Genomic DNA, 18,687 nt, shown 5'->3' on the forward strand with positions numbered 1-18,687 from the left:
TGCTGCCCTGGCCTGACAAGAAAATGAGTACAATTCAAGGAGTATTTGCTCAATATAAGAAAAAGTGCAAAGCGACAAAGTAGAGAGGTAGAGAAAAAGGGAAAAGTTGGCTTTTTGTTCAAGGAAATAAAGTGCCCACATCTAGCACACAATGGCAGTTTCCAGTTTCTTGGTTGCAACCGGCTCATCTCCATTGGCTGTTGAATCTTTCAATATCTTTATTCCACACCAGGATTAGCTGAAGGCCATTCAGCTGTCTTTTTGCAACTATATTCAGAAAACCATGAAAAATAATCTTAAATTACCCCAACTATTTTATTAACAGAAATTACATTCAAATTTTGAACAGCTTTCAATTATTTTCTTATTAATAGTGCAAATGATTTTAGTCTTTAATTTGAAATGACGAAAAACTGTCTCAGCAACTGTCTGATCAACGCAGCAACACAAACTGATTTTTGACCATGACGTTTTGTGAAATAATTGAACCATGATTGATATTTACAAAATATTGTCTAAATGTGGAGAGAATCCGGAAATCAGAGGTGCAAAGGGACTTCGGAGTGCTGGTGCAGGATTCCAAAAAAGTTAATCTGCAAGTTGAATCGGTAGTAAAAAAGCAAACTCAATGCTAGCATTTATTTCAAGAGGGCTTGTATACAAAAACAGGGATGTAATGCTGAGGCTCCATAAGGTGCTGTTAAGGCCGCATTTGGAATATTGTGAGCAATTTTGGGCACCATATCTGAGGAAGGCTGTACTGGCTCTGGAGAGGGTCCAGAGGAGGTTTACAAGAATGAAACTATGATGAGCGTTTGTCGGCACTGGACCTGTACTCGCTGGAGTTTAGAAGAATGAGGGGGGACCTCATTGAAACATACAGAATAGCGAAAGGCTTGGATAGAGTGGATGTTTCCACTAGTGGGAGAGTCTAGGACTTGAGGTCATAGGTTTAGAATTAAAGGACTTTCTTTTAGGAAGATGAGAAATTTCTTTAGTCAGAGGGTGGTGAATCTGTGGAATTCTTTGCCAAGTCAGTGGATATTTTTAAGGCAGATAGATTTTTGATTAGTACAGGTATCAGAGGTTATGGGGAGAAGGGAGGAGAATGGGGTTAAGAGGGAGAGATAGATCAGCCATGATTGAATGGTGGAGTAGACCTGATGGGCTGAAAGGCCTAATTCTACTCCTATCACATGACCTTATGACTTAAAGAATCCACATTTATGGAACTTACTTCTTACCCATTAAATTTTGTACACCAAGATGAATTAATTAATTTTTATTGGCCAAGTATGTTCACATACAAGGAATATGCCTTGGTGCTCCACTCGCAAGTGACAACATGACATACAGTGACAACTAAGAATGACACATAAAACAATAATAATAAAACATTATCGATTAAACATGTGAATTAAATAAAATACCAGAGTAAAAGGCTACAGATTTTTAATTATTGAGTAAAGCTACTACTCGTGGAAAAAAGCTGTTTTTATGTCTGGCTGTGGCAGCTTTGACAGTCCGGAGTCGCCTTCCAGAGGGAAGTGATTCAAAGAGTTTGAGGCCAGGGTGAGAGGAGTCAGAGATGATCTTACCCGCTCGCTTGCAGTGTACAGTTCGTCAATGGAGGGAAGGTTGCAGCCAACAACCTTCTCAGCTGATCGGACGATTCGTTGCAGCCTCCAGGGGTCGTGCTTGATGGCTGAGGTGAAGGTGAGGACAAACTCTACGATGGCCGTATAGAATTGGACCATCATTGCCTGTGGCAGATTGTGTTTCCTCAGCTGCCGCAGGAAGTACATCCTCTGTTGTGCCTTTTTGACTGTGGAGTCGATGGTGGCCCCCCCATTTAAGGTCCTTGGAGATGATGGTTCCCAGGAACTTAAAATACTCACCAGATGTGACTGTGTTGTTGATGGTGAGTGGGGTGTGGGGAGAGGGGTGTGGGGAGAGGGAGGTCTCCTAAAGTCCACAATTAATTCCACTGTCTTAAGAGCATTGAGCTCTAGGTTGTTGCGATAGCACCAGGATGCCAGTTCTTGGTTCTTGGTTTCTTGGTCCTCCAAAATATTCCAAATGGAATTTAAATTGCAGGTGTGTCACTTCTTGTCTGTAGGCATATTCCTCCCCATCCTGGATCAGTCCAATCAGGGTTGTGTCGTCCTCAAACTTGAGAAGCTTGACAGAGGAGTCTGTGGAGATGCAGTCATTGGTGTAGAGAGAGTAGAGAAGAGGGGAGTGTACGCAGCCTTGCAGATCTGTGCACAGTACGCAGATCTGTGCAGAACCGATGTACTGAGCCTGAACGTTTCTTATTTTCTGCTTTGTGGTAAATTAGGTATTTAAGTGAACATCTAAATTGATTCCTGCAATTTTCTTATGCGTCTCCACTTGCACTCTTGTACCAATGTGACCATCTTAATGCAACCATCAACCGCAGTATAAACCAAAAATTGCCTCAACAGGTTCAATTTTAAATATTTCCTCTCTACTTCTTTAGCCCTCCTTGTATCTCTACAATCAAACTTGTTTTGTATGAATAAATGAGGCAAAATATTGATTCAGGTATGAAATTCTATTAGCTATTATTCAGTATTCCATTGTATTACATTTGGTAGTTATAAAAAGTACTTACTTGCTGTGACAGTGGAGCAGCAGATCAATTATGAAGGTCTGCCATGCCTTTTCTTTACTAAGTGTATCTAGTGCTGTTGGAACCAATGCAAAGCATAGTGTCATCACCTCCAGGGCTTCACAGCACACGTGCTCATCTTCAGAATCTGGCTCACTTCCTGCATTTGTCTCCAAATACAAGAAAATTCAATTTAAATGAAAAGTTTATATCAGGAACAGAACATTTAGATTTATTATTTCCAAAAGAGCTGCATTTGACAGACCAAATTAATTTAGAAAATTTCCCCTCCTTCAATTTCCCACAAATACATAACAATGTGAAAGAAAGCAATGATATAAATAACAGAAATAACAATGAAAAATGAATTTTGTTTCTGCATGGTTTAATTTAGATTTCAATAAAGTTACAATGTCCCCTGACATCTAACACCCAAATTAAGATATTCAAGGCATATCATTCTATGTTTAAACTTCACATTGTTATTAATTTTTTTTTTCTCTAGTCATGCCAGATTATTTACTTTCAATAATTAATTGATTATCAGTTTACGTAAAAGGTTTCTGGAGAAACTGCCACGTCTCTAGTACATAACAGTAATAACATTTCCGTTTTCCCAAACACCTGCTTTCTGTCTGCCAAGGCCTGATGAAGTTCTCAGTTACAAACCACTTTAACCCCCTCTTCGCATAGCAACCTTTATTTCCTTGGCATGTTCCATTGCCAAAGTGAGGCCACAGGCAACCTGGAAGAACAGCATCTCACATGTACCTTACATATACTGCATGGGTACCTTACAACCCAACGATATGAACACTGGATCCCCCAATTTGAAGGAATATCACCCATCCCAACCACCTCTCTTTCTGCTGCTCCATCACCCAGTATGCAAATTTCTCCCACCATCTCTCATTACAGTGTTAAAGAGAAGTAATCACATTTACAGTCAGGTTGCTATGGATTCGTGAGGTGCTGAAGATAATACATAAGTTTATAAATATTTTATAGGCGATACTCTTAGAATTTCTTTGACTATTGCGCCATGACATGCTTGAGCTCAAGCACATTTTCCAAAGTGATTTTGGCATTCCCAATGGATATTGAAGGAAAACTGCATTCCACAATAATTTAAAAAAAATTAACTTACTTTTTCATATATTTTGCTGATCTCTTCACTTGAACTGAACACAAGCTGTATTGAGCCACAACCAGAGGCCCAAACAATTTTTTGGACTGCTCTAATGACACAAATATCTGGGATGTATTTTGAAGCCTTGGAGAAAAAAAAATATACGATTAAAATTTAAAATAAAGGTTTTGCTCATATAATGCTGATCTAAGTTACATTTTCTTGACATGATACATGCATAATCATTAAGATGAAGATATCATAATCTTCCTTATGCTCCTGCCTTTTTATATTCACAATCAAAACATTTTGTTTATAGGAAGTTCAGCATTTCATAAATTAGGCCTCTAATTCGCAAGAGCTTACAGAAGACTATTTATATCTTTATACTCAAATATACTCTAATCAATTAGCATATCACACACATTTCTGCAGATGACACTGAATATTAAAAAAGTGGATGCCAATTTCTAGCCAGATTTGGCGACATGTTCAGAGTTTATATTAAATTATAATTAGATTAAGGCCTTTGAAACTTCCCCACTTAAACACAAAAAATTCAATAATTAATTGCAACTGTTGAAAAGGAAAAAAAATCCAAAACCTGCTGTTACAACAATTTCAGCACTGCATAAGATTTTAAACCATTGGTCAGAAAACTATTCAGCCCTATATAATAATAAAAAATAAAGTGTTCAAGTAAAATTCACGGATGTAACGAATGTTGATGCTCATTTGTTGCACCATTTGCCGCGTTAGTTTGGTTTCATAATTTTAAAATATTAACTGCCCATCACATCAGGTCTTCTGCAATGAATTTCTAACTTGGTCGGCTGTATAGATCGTGAACTAATACTCATTAATAGTTTAATAAGTTTACAATGGCTGCTCTAAATGGTACTTAGTATTAATATTCCAGTTACTGCCTTTCACCAAATCCCCACCATAGGCCCAAATGTATCTTTCATATTTTTAAAAGGTGACCTCAAGAGTAAGGTTCCCCTTGATTTTATTGATTCTGAACTGAAATGCATACTTTCATCACTAAATAAGAATCCAGAGCAGAGACACAACCACGTTTTAGTTAATATCACTTAACATGGGAGTGTTGAAGCCAATGACAGCACCTCAACTGCTTTAGTTAATATCAGCTAATGTAGCATATACCAGCCCTTTACAACCCTTCTGGTTAGTTTAACTCAGTAATCACAGCAATTTATAAAGATATAATGTGAAGTTCACAATTAATGTTAATTTATTTTTAATATTCCTTTTAATGATATTGGAAAAAAAAAATTGCCAGATCAAAAGAAGATTAAAAGCTGTTTCTAAATACTCTTGAAACTGTATTCAGCCAAGCAAATCAAGAAATCTTAGTTTATGCTGAGTAAGCTGATAAAGAGCTAAGTATAAAAGTAAAGTATCCTTTATTGTCATTCAGACTTTTCAGTCTGAATGAAATTTCGTGCCTTGCAGTCATAACATAGAATAAAATAACAAAACACACAATAAACACAGATTTAACATCCACCACAGTGAGTCCACCAGGTCCTCCTCACTGTGATGGAAGGCAAAAGTCTTAAGTCCTTGTCTCTTCCCTCCTTGTTCTCCCTCTGCGTTGAGGCGATCCAGGCTTCCGATGTTGCAACCCTGCCGGATGATGGTAAGTAAGTCCCGCGGCCGAATCCGAGCTCCGCGAACGGGCCGGTTCAAACACCGCGGCCCGGGGCGGTCGAAGCTGCCACCCTCCAGTCCAGCGGACGAAGCTGTCGTTGCGGGAGCTCCGGAAAACAGGTCACCAACCTGGGACCTGCGAGCTCCCGACGATGTCGTCCACTGGGCCCGCGGCTGAGTCCACTGGGCCCGCGGCCGAGTATCTGAAGTCGGGTCGCCACCGCAGCAACGTCACCACAGCCCCGAAGTCGGCCAGCCTTACGTTGGAAAGTCCTGGCTCTGCCTCCGGAGCCTCGAGGTCGGTCCCAGTTGGAGGCCGCCAGCTCCGCCATTAGGCCTCAGCGCAGACGGATACGGGATACGACAAGAAAAGGTCGCATCCTCCCAAAGGAAGAGACAAAAAAACATGTTTCTCCCAACCCCCCCCCCCCCCCCCACACATACACAACCTAAATGAACTAAAATTAACTAAAACAGGACAAAAAGAAAACACAAAAAAAGACAAACGGACTGCAGGCGAGCCACAGCTGCAGGGCAGCGCCGCCACTTCCGTACATTGCAATTGATCTCAGCACTCCATTTTAGAGAAGGAAGAAAATTTAGAGTTCCTGCTTCTGATTGCTACCCACAGCAATTGTTTGCTGGCCAACGTGCAAAGGATATACAGGACGGCCGGAATAGTCAGTTGAGATGCCGTCCAATGTCAAACAGCCTGAGAGCACTATTTAGGCCCATGTCAAGAATTAGCACTTAAGCAAGATTACAATTGTCCAGAACCCATGGAACCGTACCTCAGCATGAGTTAGTGCCTATAGAAAAGGAAAAATAAAAAAAATTGGATGGAAAAAAGCAATTAAAATCTCAGTAACATCACTTGAACAACATCAATTCACATTAAATTAATCAATAAATGTTTTGACCAGTTTGTAACCATCACAATAAACATATCTTACAGATACATTTCAAACATTATATTATTTTAAAAGATTACACAAATCGTCAAAATGCACAAAACAGTCAAATAAAGTTAACAACATTTGCATTATTTTCAATAACCATGGTGTTTATTCAATAATTAGGCGTAGCATGAATATTTATTGCAGTTCAGATACTATAAAATGTTTAATATTAATGAATTATGAAATCACATTGCAGTTTTATAAAACTTTAGTTAGGCCTCATATGAGGATAAATAGGATAGACAGTGGGAATATTTTTCCCTTGATGGAAATGCGAAATAGTAGGGGGCATAGCTTTGTGAGAGGGAGAAAGTTTAAAGGCGATGTACGGGGAAAGATTAAGCCATTTCCGAACCCGGTGTGTAAAATTCGATGTTCCATAATATTTCCATTATGCAAACAGTCACAGCAAGACCTCTCAGACAAATGACATGAATGGCCAGGCATTTCTTTGTAACCAACAGGCTCAAGAGCTTTCTGCTTTTCTTTGAGTATTGAGCTATTATATAGCTTTTAACAATACATAATTCTTATAGTGGCACATACGTGTTACACTGGCGAAATCAAGTGAACTAAACATTCTGAATCCAAGGCAATATGGCTTTAACTGCTAGTCAGACAGAAGGAAATTTATAAAATGTAACCCTTGGGTAAAATTACAGGTCATGGCATACTCGATTGTGTCGGTATCTTTCTACATTGAAAGCAGGTCTCATCTGTGTTTTCCCAGACTCCCCTACCCCTTCAACAAACCATGCATCCAATATGAATGGTCGAACGTGTGTTTGTGCACCAACTCCCTCCCTGTTAAAGATTTAGGTCCTGAATTTTAGCCTCTTTTGTTCTCTGGAGTGTTCCATGGTTACTCCCTTATGTGTTCTTAACAGCTTTCATTTTATCTCTTGCTGTTTGATGTGGTTGCCATCATACAATCCACATGAGTAAATTATCAATCTAATAATTCACACTAACTACATCACTGCAATGTATTCAAACATTCCCCCTGCTGAAGATTCTGTTGTGGAAACATGTTTATTATGTTTGTTTCTAAAAGAACAAATTGATTACAAATACAGTGCCTTCCATAATGCTGGGACAAAGACCCATAATTTATTTGCTACTGTACTCCACAATTTGAGATTTGTAATAGAAAAAGTCACATGTGGTTAAAGTACACATTGTCATATTTTATTAAAGGCCATTTGTATACATTTTTGTTTCACCATGTAGAAATTACAGCAGTGTTTATACATAGTCCCCCCAATAATGTTTGGGTAACATGGCTTCACAGATGTTTGTAATTGCTCAGGTGTGTTTAATTGCCTCCTTCATGCAGGTATAAGGGAGCTCTCAACACCTAGTCTTTCCTCACGTCTTTCCATCACCTTTGGAAACTTTTATTGCTGTTTATCAACATGAGGACCAAAGTTGTGCCAATTAAAGTCAAATAAGCCATTATGAGACTGAGAAACAAGAATACAACTGTTAAGAGATATCAGCCAAACCTTTGGCTTACCAAAATCAATTGTTTGGAACATCATTAAGAAGAAAGAGAGCACTGGTGAGCTTACTAATCACAAAGGGATAGGCAGGCCAAGGAAGACCTCCACAGCTGATGACAGAAGAATTTTCTCTATAATAAAGAAAAATCTCAAAACATCTGCCGACAGATCAGAAACACTCTTCAGGAGTCAGGTGTGGATTTGTCAATGACCACTGTCCGCAGAAGACTTCATGAACAGAAATAGAGGTTACACTGCAAGATGCAAACCACTGGTTAGCCACAAAATAGATGGCCAGGTTAGTTTGTCAATAAGTACTTAAAAGAGCAACCACAGTTCTGGAAAAAGGCCTTGTGGACAGATGAGACAAATATTAGCTTATATCAGAGTGATGGCAAGAGCAAAGTATGGAGGAGAGAAGGAACTGCCCAAGATCCAAAGCATACCACCTCATCTGTGAAACACAGTGGTGTTTCACAGCATGTATGGCTGCTGAAGGTACTGGCTCACTTACCTTCATTGATGATACAACTGCTGATGGTAATAGCATAAAGAATTCTGAAGTGTATAGACACATCCTATCTGCTCAAGTTCAAACAAATGCCTCAAAACTCAATGGCCGGCAGTTCATTCTACAGCTGGACAATGATCCCAAACATACTGGTAAAGCAACAAAGGAGTTTTTCAAAGCAAAAAAATTGTCAATTCTTGAGCGGCCAAGTCAATCGCCCGATCTAAACCCAATTTAGCATGCCTTTTATATGATGAAGAGAAAACTGAAGGGGACTAGCCCCCAAAACAAGCATAAGCTAAAGATGGCTGCAATACAGGCCTGGCAGAAGATCATCAGAGACGACACCCAGCAACTGGTGATGTCCATGAATCGCAGACTTCAAGTAGTCATTGCATGCAAAAGATACGCAACAAAATACTAAACATGGCTACTTTCATTTACATGACATTGCTGTGTCCCAAACATTATGGTGCCCTGAAATGGGGGAGGGGGGACGACTATGTATAAACACTGCTGTAATTTCTATATGGTGAAACTAAAATGTATAAAAATAGCATTTATTAAAATCTGACAATGTGTACTTTAACCACATGTGATTTTTGTCTATTACAAATCTCAAATTGTGGAGTAGAGGCAAATAAATAAATGATGGGTCTTTGTTCCAAACATTATGGAGGGCACTGTAAGTATAGCCATACAGATTAGGTCCATATTTCTAAAGATGCAATTAAATGTCGAGTTCATGTAATATAATCAGCCTGGATCTCATTGAATGGCAGAGCAGACTTGAGGACCCTTTCCTGCTCCTAATTTGTAAACTGACATGGCTCCACTTCTCAGTGGTTTATAAAGAAGCAAATTGGGGAGATTGGTGATGATTGAGAAATAATACAAGGAGAAAAATCTATATTGTCTTTCACCTTATTTTTGATAATGAGTCCTCGAATAAGCAAGGAGCATGCCTCATACTTCAGAAGAATTGGAACTGCACAGTCAGCATTCAGAACTTGAGATTATTTAAATAGTTTAAATAGTTATTTAATTATTATTTAAATAATCTGTTTTAAAACAGAAAAGCATAAGAAATCATAAACTTCCTCGATTTTAAGAATTGTTCAAGGCCTTGGGAAAGGCCATCAAAATTATTGGACCTCAATTATTTCAAAATTAGGTTTATTTTCTCCATTAGTTTCCCACAAGAAGTTTTCTTTTTTTTAAATCATTCACAAGTGTTATAGAATCATTATGAGATACAACATACAAACAAGCTCTTCAGCCATTGAAGCCACTGACAATCAACCAGCCATTAACACAAATCTACATTAATTACATTCTAAATCTCATCAAATCTGCCCAAAATTCTCACACTCAGGTGCACACTAAGGGCCATTAACAGTGGTCAATTATAGACTGAACAACCCACATATTTTAGAAATGTGTGAGAAAACCGGGAGTGCACAATGGACACACGTAATCACACAGAGCTTTTAGAATCCATACAGACAGCTCCCAAGGTCAGATTTGAATCCTGGTCTCTGGCTCTGAGGCAGCATTTCTCTTATCTGCAATGTGGAGTCCTTTTATTTATTTTAATCTGGATTTATGTGGGAATCAAAATTGCTTTTTCCCTCCCAACTCTACTATGATTCATACTTGATCAAGAAACAATGCCACAAATTGATTCTTGCACTCAGGTGGCACTATATGACAGATTTTGACAATGGTATAATGTTATGACTGAAAACCCAAATAAAACTGGTTGAGGCTTAATCAAACATTTCCTCTCATGAATATTGACATTTCCCCAAAGTATTCTTTGGTGGTCTAGGGAAAGCAACATTATGTTAACCCAGCAACCATTGTAATTTCTCTCATTATCCTGCATCCCTTTCCCCCTTTCCTCCGTCAACCCTTCCTCGGACATCAAATTTCATTCTTCTCTCCTTATCTTAGAGCCTTTTGTCTTTTCATCCCTGGCCTGTGTCTACCCATCTGCCAATCAAGCCGCCCTCCCCTACATCCACCTATCACCCGCCAGGCATTTTCTCACCCTCGCCTCTTATCCAGCTTTCTCCCCTATATTACAATTAATCTGAAGAAAAATCCGACCCGAAAATCAATGTCTTCCGAAGATGCAGACTGACCAGCTAAGTTGCTCCAGCACTTTGATTTTTTTTAATGGAATTAGCCCCATTTTCTTTAACTGCATATGTGGCCACTGTTTGCCGAAGACCTTGGAGGGATGCTTAAGAAGGAACTACAGATGCTGGAAAATCAAAGGTAGACAAAAGTCCTGGAGAAACTCAGCGGGTGCGGCAGCATCTGTGGAGCGAAGGAAATAGGCAAAGTTTCGGGCTGAAACCCTTCTTCAGGGATGCACCTGGTTCACTAAAGATTGTTTTTTTTTTAATATTGCTTAATACTTCTGAAACAAGCAACTTTCTTTTAAAGGTTCTGCAAGAATACAGAACTATCCAACACTGACAATTTGTTTCCATCATCAGTTATATATCTTGAATTACATCTTGATAAATATGAAATACCATTTACAATAGTACATTGCTTGAGGTTAAAAAATATATTGTTACACATATCAAAGAAGAATACATACCTCGTCTGAAATCTGCTGGGCAAGGCGGATGGCTACATTTCTCAACATACATTCAGAAGTAGGATTAGGAATGCTGTGCAGCGCATTTTGCAGTACTACAGCTTGGCTATGTGTAGCATGATTTATCTGTTTTGAAAACAAAAAAGGCAATGTTTGTATAGCACACGCTATACTTGATCAAAAATCTGAAATTTACACAAGCAAACAAATCGTCAATTTCTATTTCAAATATTAAGCTACTAAGTGTAATTATGTCCTCAAAAATGATCTCAGCTACATAAATGAACCCTCGTAGGCTGTGGGCCGAGGTGCTTTTTCGTTTCATTTTGTGACCCAAATCACGTATATACCTTTATTTTTAACATATTATTTAAAAATATTATATAAATCATACCTGAAACTCGTCAAGAACAAAACCTGCACATATTTTTAAAATATGAGAAAAACCTCCAATTTTCCGAGTAGTATTTGTCCAATCAATGCACGTTTGACATTGAGTCGGATGCCAATTGACCAATCACGCGCTTTGTTTCAGGCTAGCTAGGCAGAGAGCACTCTGGGATCATGGCAGAGAGGAAGGTTAGTGCAAGAGGTTTTAACTGTCAATACAATAATACAAATAACCTCACATGATTATCTACACCATAATAAACCATGACAGTATGATTGATGATTACTGTGAACTTTCAGCAATTTGTCATCTAATCTTTGCAAGAGAGTGAACTGCAGATTACTGTGCATGCATAAGTTTGAAAGAGTTCAACTTTGAGGAAGACTGGATAAGAATACTTTGAATACCCAACTGTACTAAGTAACAATGTTCCCCAAAAAGGAGACCGGTCCAAGACATGATTATTATTGTGAGATTGTAGTGTTTTCTTTCGTACATTGTGTATAAACAAATTAAAATGCAATGTTTCTGTTTGTAAACTAGCCATTCATGACATACCTACCTATGAAATCTAAACCAAAAGATTGGGAAAATAAATGATTATATACAGTTTACTTTTGCTGTTTAATGTGTCCAAGTTTGAATTGATATAAACCCGGGAGCGAGGAATACAACACATCTCATTGATTACCGTAGGGATGAGAAATGTCCGTTTGTTCATTTCAGTTACAGCGAGCGCAGTGGTTGGATCGATTTTAATCAACAGGTTCCCGACAATGCAGTGAGGAATGATCTTGCTGCAGAGGAGATACGCCTCACCGTGACCCCAAAATGTACTAAGGGTCGTGCTTCATTCTCCAAGATGGCTTGGGAGACAGCCAGAGGTCAGGCGGTGATTGAGGCCATTAAGACTTAATGAACAGTGTACTTACTCATCCAGATCAAGTCCAGCAATCCTTGACATTGGTTCGTGCAAAGTACCTAAAACAAAGTTACTTTCCTCTGGTAGACGCACGATGGGAGTAGCTCAGGCAGCATCTTTGGAGAAAAGGAATAGGTGACGTTTGGGGTTGTGTCCCTTCTTCAGACTGAGAGACGCAGATATCTTTAGTTTTTCTCTCCCCTCACTCTCAAAGTGAAGAAGGGTCTGGTCCCGAAACTTCGCCTATCCATTTTCTCCAGAGCTGCTGCTCGACCCGCTGAGTTACTCCAGCAAGTGTGTCTACCAGAGGAAAATAATTGGCAGTCAATGGGGAATGCACAGGATCTGCCCTCACCCATTAATTAGGCAGGTTCAGGAGCCGGTGAAACCCGGGTCAGCATTGCCTGGGCTGCACAAAGTTGCAAACTTGGTTGAGCCGCCAGGGGTAAAGTTGCGGGGAGAGCAGGAGCGTTGAGAAGGAGGGGGGGTCGGAGATCATGGCAGCAACTCACTCACCGCTGCCGCGGCGCTCCGGTACTGAGCCACCGCTTTGTGGCAGGGGAGGGAAGTAGCTCGGGTGGCTGCGAGTGCCGCCTGGACCGGACAGCGGAACCGGCCGCCACCTCAGTACCTTCTGCCGGCCCGCCCACCAGCCAGCCAGCCACAGTGTCCTTCGGCACAGGCACAACCATTGGAGGTGGTGGTTTGCGGATAGCAGCTGGGCGGAAGGCTGGCTGCTCCGTCCCGAGCTCTCCCTATCTCTCTCTCTCTTCCTCTCCCTGTTATGTGATCTCCTTGAGTCAGGAAGTAAATTGCCAGCAGCACAGAATCCAGCTCCCCCATAGAGTAATATTAAGCTGTCTATTATTGAGCACTAGATAGCGCTGTTACTTTTTCTAATTATCTTAATTAATCAGTGTGCAACTTTTGGCACTGACGAGTTACGAATTCCTTCTTAATGATATTTTATCTAAATCTGCGCCAAATTTCAGGTAGATACCAGACATGGGTCACAAAAGTTAAATTCTAGATGCTTTTTCGATGCTCGGCCCACAGCCTATCAATAAAATGAAAACAGGAATCAAAACGAAACACCAAAAATATGTTAAAATATTTAAAACTACACATGTAGAGGTAGAAAAGAGGATTTGCATAAGTAACTAAGTCCACATCTTTTATTGGAATTTAAAGTAAGCCCATCTCCAGTAAAAGTCATCCCGATGACTCTTCCATCACCAAAATAATGCATATCACTAAATACACTGCTGTTCTTTGGCTTAGGAATAGGAAAATCACTCTGCCTTAGTGTCAATGTCTCAAAATAAGCCATCATTCTTTTGCCATTGACATAGAATTATCACAGTAAAAATTTTACATAAGAAAGATACATACTGGCGAAACATTGCTTGATCCTTCCACAACTGGTTGAAATGCTTCTGCCACAGCTCTAACGTGGCCATATCCAACAGCCGTGAGCAATAACTTGGCTATTTTTAGTGCATTAAGATAGGCAGCCCTTCGTGTCTCCACATCAGCATTTAGCAGAAAATTATTCCTCGTAAGCATGCCCAGAACAAGGGACACGCCACCACTTTTTAAGAAGTTATATTGGAAATCACTTGCATCTTCTCCCAAAGGTGCGCTAGCAGGCATTAACAAGGCATATACTACCTGTTCAGAAATGCGATAAGTTAAAAGAAGCAATTTTAAAAGGATCATTTAATAGTAAATCACTATTTGATATAAAAGCAGAATTGTAACGTTTGCTCTTCTGCAAATTTAAAAAAATAATTTAACATTTTGGTTAAATATTGCAGTCAATGAATTATGCCTTGAAAAATCTTGTTACAAAGCAGCAAAGTTGTGTTCAGTATTCACACTTTCAATTTTAGAAAAGATAACTTTCGTAAGCAACATACAGCTTTAAAGATTATGATCAGTTATTAAATTTAGTGTAAAAAATAATGCAATTTTAATAATCTAACATAATTATAACTTCAAACACCTTGGAATTCTTAAAACAAAAACATTACCAAATATATAATCATTTTTGAAGCTAAGTGCATTTATGGAACCTTTCAAATGACTTTTACACTTTATTGTATAGCTACAAGAATTGCACGTTTCAGAATCATATCAAATATAAAACAGACATGTGGAGGAGGTAAAATTGGTGATCTCATAACTTTTTATCCGATACTCTGGAGTTTCTGGTTTAAGAGACAAAACAGTAGGTCAAATTAACAGTTCAAAACAGATCAATCACAGACACTGTCAAATCACAGCTTTCTCTCTATTATTATAATCGCAGAGAAACTGCAGCCTCATGCATGATTTTTTTCATAACAGGAAAAAGGAGGGTCTACATACCTCAGTTAGATATAACACCTGTGAGGCAGATTGTCCAAAGAAGAGCGTGTCCAAGTTCGGACTGAGGCTGCTTTCACCAAGCTTTGAATGATCCAAGCAAATAGCCCTAAGTTTTTCTACGGTAGTGTTATCTGGAAAAGATTAAAAGATAGATTATTATGTTTAAAAGAAAACTCAATTATTGGGAAAAGAGAGGCAATAGAATGTTTCCATTGGTTCATTTAAAACATACTCAAGTCATACTGTAACAAAAGAATGCCAACATTTGTTTTATAAAATCCTGTACTTCAACATAGTATGGGAAACTATGTAACTGCTATTCACAGCCTTTAATAAAAGAGACCTGTAAACTTAACTTTGCTGCCTGTGGGATTTCATTTTGTGCCTGTTGACAATTATTTGATCTCAAAAATATTTAATTGGTCATGTCATTAAGATTTTTTTTAGCAATGCAGATTTCTTTAATGCCTGCATCTGTCAATATTCTACATTTTCATCATCCGGCTTCTCCCAGTGTCCTACCCCTTTTGTACAGAACCTACTTTTCATATTTGAATATTTACACAATAATCCATCTTAAACTTCATTCCTAGTAGGCATTTATTTCTACTTTTAACTGTCTTAACTGTACATATTCAACTGGAGCTGAGGATGGCCGGCGGAGGTTTCCAATCGGACTTTTGGAGTGACTCGAAGCAGTCCAGCCCCGCCCCAAGCAGCCGCCCGTCCCCAAGCAGCCGCCCAGCCCCAAGCAGCAGCCCAGCCCCAAGCAGCAGCCCAGCCCCAAGCAGCAGCCCAGCGTTGGAGACCCAGCCCAGCGGGGGAGACCAAGCCCAGCCCAGAGTCGGAGATGTTGCCAAACGGAAAACGGAGACTGTGATCCCGGCGGAGGAGAACGACCAGCGACCAACATCCACTGTGAGTCCCCATCGCACCGCCAATTCCAGCCACTATCCCTCTGGTCCCCCTCGCTAGCTACTCCCCCCCCCTTCCCCGTGATGCCCCCCCTCTCCCCCATTGCTCTTCCCCGTCTTTTCTCCGAGCTCACTCCCCCCCACCCACAACCCCCCCCGACCACATACCCCTACCTCCCACAAGCCCCCCTGCCCACACACACCCACCACCCCGCCCACACACCCTCCCACCCACACAATCCCCCTTCCCCACAACCCCTCCTCCCTCACAACCCCCCGCCCCCAAAACCCCCCGCCCCCAAAACCCACACTCTGCCCCTACAACCCCCCCACCCCAACAACCTCCCCCGCCCACACCCTTCCCCCCCACAACCCCTCCACCCGCACACCACCCGACCATACACACACACCGCACACCCTGCCCAAACACACTCCACTGCCACACACACCCTTCCCCACACCCCCTACATCCCTCCTCCCCCTCCTACACCCCACCCGCCCACATGCACACCTCCCCCCCCGGCACACCCCCCTCCCCCCACACCACCCACTCCTCCTTCCTACACCTCCCCGGCCACACACACCCCTCCTCCCCTCCCACCCCACACCCCCCCGCCACATACCCCACTTCCCTCCCCTCCTCCCCATGAAGAGGAGGGGGAGGGGAAGTGAGCCGCGCCTGCGCAGTTAGGGGCTATGGGTGAGTGGTGAAATATTGTGTTGGGGGGAACAGGTTGCGTTGGGGGAACGGGTGAGTGGTGGAATATTGCGTTGGGGAACCAGGCCTCCCGTGTGACTGGGACCCAATGGGTCCCACTTAGTCTAGTAAACCAATAGAACTCTGGGAATATTCCTTCACATTGGACATAAAATTCTAAGAATATGGCCAGGCAACATAAAAATGTATCATGCTGGTTCAATAGACTTTACATTCAGAGACAGAGCGAAGAAGGCAGTTGTACTTAAAAGATGCATTAAAGAAACTTATACGATGACAATACCAGACATTTTGCGCCTCTTGTGAATACCAGACAAATTTCCCTTTGCGCCTCTTGTGGCTATGATTAAAACACGATGTTCTAATTTAGCCAGGTTTTAAACCAGTGACCATGACTGCTCTTTATCCAAATACTCAGGCCATCCAGTCGATTGATATTTAGTTGAATTTCACCCATCTCAACCAGCTCCATAATATCATTCACTCAACCACATAACATCCTAATTCCATACTACCTACATGGTTCACAGATGCTTATGATGCTACTGGATTTGGTATATAATCTAATAAAGCATGGCCTGAATGATATTTGTCATAACATTAAAGCTCCATAAATATCTCAAATCTTGTACTCGCAATTTAGTCTTTCATTGAATTTTTTTACTGACCTATGCTAGTAACAGTGGCAACCTCAGTTTAGTTTAGTTTAGTGATACAGCGCGGAAACAGGCCCTTCGGCCCATCGAGTCCACGCCGACCAGCAATCCTCGCACACTTTGCTACACACACTAGGGACAATTTACAATTATACCAAGCCAATTAACCTACAAACCTGTATGTCTTTGGAGTGTGGGAAAAAACTGGAGATCCCTGAGAAAATCCATGCAGGCCATGGGGAGACGTACAAACACCGTACAGACAGCACCCGTAGTCAGGATCAAACCCAGGTCACTGGCACTGTAAGGCAGCAATTATACCACTACACCACAGTTGCTCCCTTGGAAATGATTACCAGTTGACTTCAGGGTTTAAATTACTGAAAGCTCAACGGCAACACTCACAACCAATGTCACTCGACAACAAAATCTTGTTCTACCCTTTATTATAAAGGCATCTTACCAGGGGGCATGAGTTTCATGAGGACACGAGCACCATCTCTCAGAAGTGGCATGTTTAAACTACTGCCCAGATCTGCAACTTGCCAGAGGAAGGAAATGTATCGGGGATGCAAGGACATTATCTACAGAAGAAACAAATTAAAAATAACAAAGTTATCTAAGTCATTACACAATTACAGCTGAATATGCAAACAGGTGAGACATCATTGCAGGGAAACTTACAGTATCTTAATTTGGAAAAAAAAATCACAAATCAAAAACATGCTGCAAGTTCAGTAGTTTGGAACATCCTTACGATGTGAAAATTATACTTAAAAGTTCTTTCTTCAATTATTTGTGTGCCAAAAATTATTTTGTCTTTGCCAAACAGGCAATGCAAAATCATTTCTAAAATCAACAATTGTTCTCATACTTGCAGGAATGGAGCTGAAGGTCGAAGTATATTAAGTCCATTATCTGCAGAGACCTTCCCAAAACCATGTAATTTGTTTGCAATAAGTGCAACATTGCAATGGTAGCAGATGGTCTGCACAAGCAATCACAAAGTTGATTGTGAACCTAATAATATTTATTCAATTTGTTTGTAGATACGAAAAATAGCATCCTTTCAAAGGAAGTATTTAATTTGACTTAATGCATATTGAATAGAACTGGTCAGCCAATTCCTATTTTCCAGCTGCTTGTCTGCAGTGTTGCTTAAGGGACTTAAAACACACATACAAGCAATTTTACAACATGTTGAACATTTCTATCTCTATAAATATTTTCAGCAATGAGTGAAAATCATTCACATCTCTCCTCTTACACTCTGCTAAGAAAAATGGGCCTCCTTATTTACTCTACTGCAGCCCATTACCGTCTAGGCTTCTTCAGTTATGCTTTGCCAGAATCAATGAAGTAACAGGTAATAAATATAAACCAACTACCCAGCAAGTGAAAAATAAAAATGACAGGTGCTGGAAATCTGAAATAAAAAGAAAATGTTAGGAATACTTAGCAGGTCAGGCACAAACTATGGGTACAGAACGAGTTTACACTTCAGCAGAACACAAGCACATACAAAAACATTTCTTGCTTCCACACAAGACGGAGAATCCTTTTACATGAAATTTCCTTCCATCAAAAATATATTTGCACCCCTTATTCCAATATGCACTGCATGTCCAAAAATGAAAACTTTCTCTTATCTTTAACGAAAGCAGGGATCCAAGGTTACATAGATACGTAGAA

At 40.3% G+C, this 18,687-nt stretch overlaps 1 protein-coding gene across 9 annotated transcripts in view; it reads right to left on the reverse strand.

Annotated features, from left to right (window-relative positions):
- The window catches only part of usp9x (ubiquitin specific peptidase 9 X-linked), a 217,957-nt gene that overhangs the window by 67,873 nt on the left and 131,397 nt on the right, over positions 1-18,687 (reverse strand). For 4 of the 9 annotated variants that reach the window (XM_033033079.1, XM_033033080.1, XM_033033088.1 and 1 more), the window contains 7 exons: positions 17,459-17,579; positions 14,708-14,838; positions 13,730-14,008; positions 11,025-11,150; positions 6,230-6,247; positions 3,783-3,908; positions 2,639-2,814 (listed from right to left, as the gene is read on the reverse strand). In XM_033033079.1, the coding sequence (XP_032888970.1) occupies positions 2,639-2,814; positions 3,783-3,908; positions 6,230-6,247; positions 11,025-11,150; positions 13,730-14,008; positions 14,708-14,838; positions 17,459-17,579 (977 nt within the window). The remainder of the gene's footprint in view (positions 1-2,638; positions 2,815-3,782; positions 3,909-6,229; positions 6,248-11,024; positions 11,151-13,729; positions 14,009-14,707; positions 14,839-17,458; positions 17,580-18,687) is intronic. The other 5 variants (XM_033033086.1, XM_033033087.1, XM_033033084.1 and 2 more) reach the window with 4 other exon arrangements.

This window comes from Amblyraja radiata, chromosome 14 (genome assembly GCF_010909765.2).
Source record: "Amblyraja radiata isolate CabotCenter1 chromosome 14, sAmbRad1.1.pri, whole genome shotgun sequence".
NCBI lineage: Eukaryota > Metazoa > Chordata > Chondrichthyes > Rajiformes > Rajidae > Amblyraja > Amblyraja radiata.